This window comes from Triticum dicoccoides, unplaced genomic scaffold, assembly GCF_002162155.2.
Source record: "Triticum dicoccoides isolate Atlit2015 ecotype Zavitan unplaced genomic scaffold, WEW_v2.0 scaffold90557, whole genome shotgun sequence".
NCBI classification, from domain to species: Eukaryota; Viridiplantae; Streptophyta; class Magnoliopsida; order Poales; family Poaceae; genus Triticum; species Triticum dicoccoides.
The window spans coordinates 1-5895 of NW_021309190.1; the positions used below are offsets into that span (position 1 = coordinate 1).

Consider the following 5895-nt stretch of genomic DNA (forward strand, 5'->3'; position numbering starts at 1 on the left):
GGGGGGGGGAGGGGGGGCAAATCATACTAGACTTTAATTATCGTTATTAATACTAATTTCAGGAAAGATGGACAAGCTAGGATGAACTCGGTACGTGTCTAAGTTGAGGAGGAGGGAGCTGAATTAGTGGGTCGCAAGCGTGCACGCATGCACACCAACCATACAAACAAAAGCAAAGCAAAGCAGGTCTAATTAAGGCATGTTGGCGGGGCTAAATTTTGCTTGCTTGAAACAAAGAAAGAAAGAGCCTATCGTGCTCCGATCGTCGTCGATCCATCCAAGAAACAAACCAAGACACGCAGGGCCGGCGAGGAAGGAAAGGAAGGAAGTGATGGCATCGTTCGGCGAGGCGCCGGCGGGCAACGCGGCGAGCGGCGAGAAGATCTTCAAGACCAAGTGCGCGCAGTGCCACACGGTGGAGCGCGGCGGCGCCCACAAGCAGGGGCCCAACCTCAGCGGCCTCTTCGGCCGCCAGTCCGGCACCACCGCCGGCTACGCCTACTCCACCGCCAACAAGAGCATGGCCGTCGTCTGGGAGGAGAACACCCTCTACGACTACCTCCTCAACCCAAAGAAGGTTCTCATTCTTCTTCTTCTTCATCGATCATTTCTTACAATTGCTAACAACATGGATGGATGGCATTGGCATTGGCATGGCAGTACATCCCTGGGACCAAGATGGTGTTCCCGGGCCTCAAGAAGCCGCAGGAGCGCGCCGACCTCATCGCATACCTCAAGAAATCCACCGCTTAATAATTATCACCTTCATTCTCCTAATTCCATCATCTCAAGTACAGTACCGCAAGCAAACAAGAAGAAACTAGCTGTCTGCTGCATGCAGTATATATGTTTATGTACAATATATCGATTGATTCATCCATGTGTACGTGTCCATGTAATTAAAAAGTTGATCCATTTTATCTACAAAACCGTGCATTTTTTTTATTTTTTTCCCCTCACATTTATCAGAGGATTGGGTTTAAATATCCCTTTAATATGTAATGCATTAAAAATTGAATCAATAATAATAATACAACTTCCATTACAAACAAGGCTTAAAGTTAGGGGGTGTTTGGTTCCAGGGACTTTTTTGTGTTGGGACTAAAAAAAGTCCCTAGCAAACCAAACGGGGTGGGACTTTTTTTGGGACTTTTTACTAAAAGTCCTTAGAAGCACCTCCTTGAGAGACTTTTTCAAAAAGTCCCAGGGACTAGAAAAAGTCCTAGGACTAGAGAACCAAACGCCACCTTAGTATAGCGCGTGCACTGTTATTTTCAAAAGGTCACACATTATATTACAACTCTTAACTTAGAGCACCTCCAACACGCGCGCCAAAAGACGCGTACAGTAAAATCGTTTTTTAGCGCGCGCGGCCCGGTTTCGTGCGCTCCAGTGATGGCAGCAAACTAGCGCGCGTGGTAGAAAGCGGCAGCTGGCGCGGTAGATTTGGCGCGCCACTTCGCACGCGCCTATAAAATCCGGCACTCGCCACACGCTCAACCACACTGTCACGCGCCCTTCCCCTCGCCACCTCGCCGCTTTTAGTCTTTCTCGCCGCTTTCCGCGCCACCATGCCGTCGCGCCGCCGGAGTTCTTCGGGCTACCGCAGCGTCCGCGAGTGCCCCAACGGCTGGTACTCCGCCAAGATCCGGTCCGGCGACGTCTGGCTCGGCCTCGGCTCGTTCCGGACCGCGCACGAGGCGGCCCGCGCGTACGACGCGACGACGTGGCGCTTGGAGAGGCCCCCGTCGCTGATGAACTTCCGGGACGTCTTCACGCGCGAGAAGGCGCAGCGCGTCGCCCCTCCGCCTCGTCTCATCATGGACCAGGACCGTGCGGAGCACGTTCGGCTGCAGCATCGCCTCCTCGTCGCCAGGAGGACGAGCGAGACATGGCGGAGTGGCGCCGGCGCCACCCGGAGGACGTCGCTGCCAAGAACGCCTCCACCGTAGTTTTTCTCAGTTGCACCGTAGTTTTTTCTATCTAGTTGCACCGTGGTTCTATCTATCTTTGCTTCAGAATTATGTAAAATATCTTTATATCCTTTTTTATCTATGCTATGAACTATGTATCGTTTTTTATCTATGCAAAGTTATTAAAAAAAATGTTTGTGCAAGAGCGCGCGCTGCATTTTAGCGCGCCTGCCGGAGCTACGCGCGCGCTGCATTTTAGCGCGGCCGCGCCAAACCTGACGAAGGGCGCGCCGTAAACCAGAATTTAGCGTGCCGCGCGCTTGGCGCCGGTTGGAGATGCTCTTAATGAATGTTATTATTAACAGTGGAGTATTTGGCAACTGCATTATCCGACTAGCTAGTTATCATAATTAAGTTGTCAATAAAATATTACATGACTAAAATGTTATAAGAATAAGTTACAAATTTAAATTAGTATAAATATATCTATAGATAATCACTTCCATGACAAGGTAGCCGGACCAGAATAAGGCGTGAATCACTAACTAGCTTGTTAGCTCAAATTAGAGTGGCAGTTGCAGCCTTGTAGAAGCTTGAGGTTGTGAGCCGCAGATGAGCCGGCGAAGAGGGCTTCAATAGGAAAACAAATAAATCTATGTGTAAGGGCGGGAGGCATTGAAAATAATTTGAAGTTGAGAGAATTTGGTGGGCTTTGATGGAGGCTCACAACCTCACAACCTCACAGCCATGGTCAGTGCTGCTGGAAGACGAAGCTGCTTTCGGACGCCTCGTTTCATGACTCGCTAGTGAACCCAACCAAGATACGTCGCATCATCGGTGAGCGCCAGTCGAGCAGGCCGTCCCCTCCTTGGTCACACGACCGGCGGTACGGTGGCGAGAAACGCCTCATCATCAGTGAGCAGAACAAGGCCGAGCTGCTTGCTGGATGCCTCGCTTCAAGAGGCGCCACTCGAGCAGGACGTACGTCCTTGGTCACGCGGCCGGCGGTGGCGAGGAGGCGGTTCATCGTCGGCGGCAAGAGCTTTGCGTGGGCGGAGAGGGCTACATAGAGAAGAGAGAGGTCGTTCGTTTGGTGGACTTGCCTTGAGTATACAATGCCCTTGAGCCGCTCCCCCGACCCCCGAGCCGCTCCCGCGAGCGTCCTCGGGGGAAACCCTAGCCGCCGCCCCTCATCCTCCCTCGTCGATCTCTGCCCCCGCCGCCATCGCACAGCGCCGCCGGGCAAAGACCGGCCGGCGTTGGTGGCGGCGGGGATCTTGCCCCTCTCCTCGCGGTTGGCGTCCGGCGCGGGATGGCGCTGGGCTGGGCGGTGGAGGGCGTGCTGGGTGGCGGCGCCCCTGCCTGGCGGCGGGGCAGCTGCGGCTTGAGACCTCTCCAACGCGCGACGGCTGCGACTTCTCTAGTGGCGGCGCGAGTTATCCCGGCGGCGGCTTGGCGGCGTGGTGCGGCGGAGCTCCGGCGATGACTCGGCGGCGGGCTGGAGGGCTAGGCACCGTCCAGTGGTGCTGCCTCTGCGGCGGTTGCGGCTTGGGGCCCTGGACCCCGATCTGATCTGGATCTGGTGGTGCCGGGGTCTGGGCCATGGCGGCTGGCAAGGCATGGGAATCGTCGAGGCTTGTCGGCCTCTAGGCACCATAGGGGTGCCGGCGGCGACGCATGCCCGGCGTGGTGACACTGGTGGACGTGGTGGTCATCTTCTTCCTGAGATGGCCGGCTAGAGGCTTGGTGATCGGATCTCGAGATCCATCATCTTGTCCCGGCTGCGAGTAGGGGAGACATGGTTGCCGGTGAAAACCGAGCCGACGGCAGGCGATGGCGGCGTTCTCGTCGTTACCTTGATGAAGGCATTGTCGTGTAACTATTGTCGACCCACTCGTGCTGCTCCGGGGGAAACCCTAGGATCTGGTGTTCCAGATCGGACGATGGCGGCACTGCGGTGTCGTTTCTCTCTTGGGAGCATCGTGTGCGGAGCAGCGCTGGATGTCAGAGGCAGGAGGTGGAGCGGCTTTGTCTTGCACGGAGCTTCGGTGGTGATGTCAAGTCATGCCTGACCGACAGGTGCTACGCTTTGTCATGCCTGGTCGGCAGGTGCTACGCACGACAGATCTTTCAAGGACTTCAAGCTGTGTCGGCTGGTGATACCTGGCAGCATGGCGCTGAGGTGTATCAGTGGCGACCGCGACGTGCTTAGCTGTTTGCGCGCAGGGAGGAGGTGCCGTTTGGCGCCGTGGTGGCGTCGACGATAGCTAGACCGAGCAAGGTTGATGCATCAGTACAATTCTGAAGATGGAGCGGTGGCAGTTGGCGGCGGCGGCATCTGAGTGCACGCCGGACCGGTGAGACCCATGCCCGGCAGGCGTCCTGGATGGGTTCTCAGGTCTTAGATGTTAGGTTTGGCTGCGATGTCTGTTTGGTATTAGGCCGAGGCTATCTGCACCCCTTCATCAGCTGGATAGAGATGCTTAGACGGCGGTTTTAGTCTTACTGTTGTACTACTTTGTAAGATCTTGTGAGAATAATTAATAAAGTGGCCGTATGCATCGCCCAGATACAGAGGCCAGGGGTCATCCTTCTTTTCTAAAAAAAAATACTGTAGAAGAGAAGAGGAGATACACTAGCAACTAGCTACCCTTATGATTTGAGTATGAACTAGCTAAGCTACTCCCTCCGTTTTTGAAAGAGTGCAGCAGGGGCAGTCAGCTGTGGGCGGCGCATAGCCCAATAGTCCTGATACACTGACGACAAGCCAAGTGACACGCTGTACGTGCACTTACTATATGTTGGCCTTGCCACGTCCGGGCTTGAGCCTCTTATGTACAACCGTCTTCAATTTGCTTAATTACTAGGTCCAACTAAGGTGTAGCACACTGTCAGCTTTGGCGCCGACCGGCTCTTGTCTAAACATGGTATTCACTCTCGTGGTATTCATGTCAAGACCGTGTCGTGCCTGTAGCTGCTGGGATCGTGGAAGGTGGCGGCGACAACGCTTGATGATCGACTTCGGTTTGGTGGTACTTCTAAGGTACCAGTCTCGAGCTCCGGGGTGCAAACGTAAGGCCTCGCATTAATTAATTGATTATATCTGACAGTAGGGATATTTTCGTGTCATTACCTTGTTGTAGGCATTACTAGAATTGGTCAGACTTGATATCCGAGGTGCAAGCCTAAGGCCTGGCACTAATTGGTTATATTTGGTAATGGCCATGTCTTTGTGTGGTTACCTTGTTGTCGGATTTATATTGCTAGCAGTGGCGGAGCGAGCGCCCAGCGACCCTGGGCAGTTGCCCGGGCTCGCTGGCACTCCGACGGCAACAGTGGTCGTACCACAATACGTAAAACTGCTCGATATGGAGTGGATTTACCCGGGCAAAACTGGATTAGGCCTCCTTCATGTTGGAAATATGCCCTAGAGGCAATAATAAAAGTGTTATTATTATATTTCCTTGTTCATGATAATTGTCTTTTATTCATGCTATAACTGTATTATCCGGAAATCATAATACACGTGTGAATACATAGACCACAATATGTCTCTAGTGAGCCTCTAGTTGACTAGCTCGTTGTGATCAACAGATAGTCATGGTTTCCTGGCTATGGACATTGGATGTCGTTGATAACGGGATCACATCATTAGGAGAATGATGTGATGGACAAGACCCAATCCTAAGCCTAGCACAAAGATCGTGTAGTTCGTTTGCTAGAGCTTTGCCAATGTCAAGTATCTCTTCCTTTGACCATGAGAGCGTGTAACTCCTGGATACCGTAGGAGTGCTTTGGGTGTATCAAACGTCACAACGTAACTGGGTGACTATAAAGGTGCACTACAGGTATCTCCGAAAGTATCTATTGTTTTATGCGGATCGAGACTGGGATTTGTCACTCCGTGTAAACGGAGAGGTATCTCTGGGCCCACTCGATAGGACATCATCATATGCGCAATGTGACCAAGGAGTTGATCACG

At 53.0% G+C, this 5895-nt stretch overlaps 1 protein-coding gene across 1 annotated transcript; it reads left to right on the forward strand.

Moving 5' to 3' along the window:
* Nucleotides 1–196: 196 nt before the first annotated feature.
* LOC119348375 (cytochrome c-like) lies at nucleotides 197–920 on the forward strand. The gene is made up of 2 exons (XM_037616538.1): nucleotides 197–577; nucleotides 661–920. Exons 1-2 carry the CDS (start codon nucleotides 200–202, stop codon nucleotides 751–753), a joined length of 471 nt encoding a protein of 156 aa, XP_037472435.1. The 5' UTR covers nucleotides 197–199; the 3' UTR covers nucleotides 754–920.
* The last annotated feature ends 4975 nt before the right edge of the window (nucleotides 921–5895 follow it).

Coding starts and splice junctions, on each gene's coding strand:
- LOC119348375 (XM_037616538.1), top strand. CDS start 200: ATGTTGGCGGGGCTAAATTTTGCTTGCTTGAAACAAAGAAAGAAAGAG. Junction 578..660: donor ACCTCCTCAACCCAAAGAAG/GTTCTCATTCTT, acceptor TTGGCATGGCAG/TACATCCCTGGGACCAAGAT.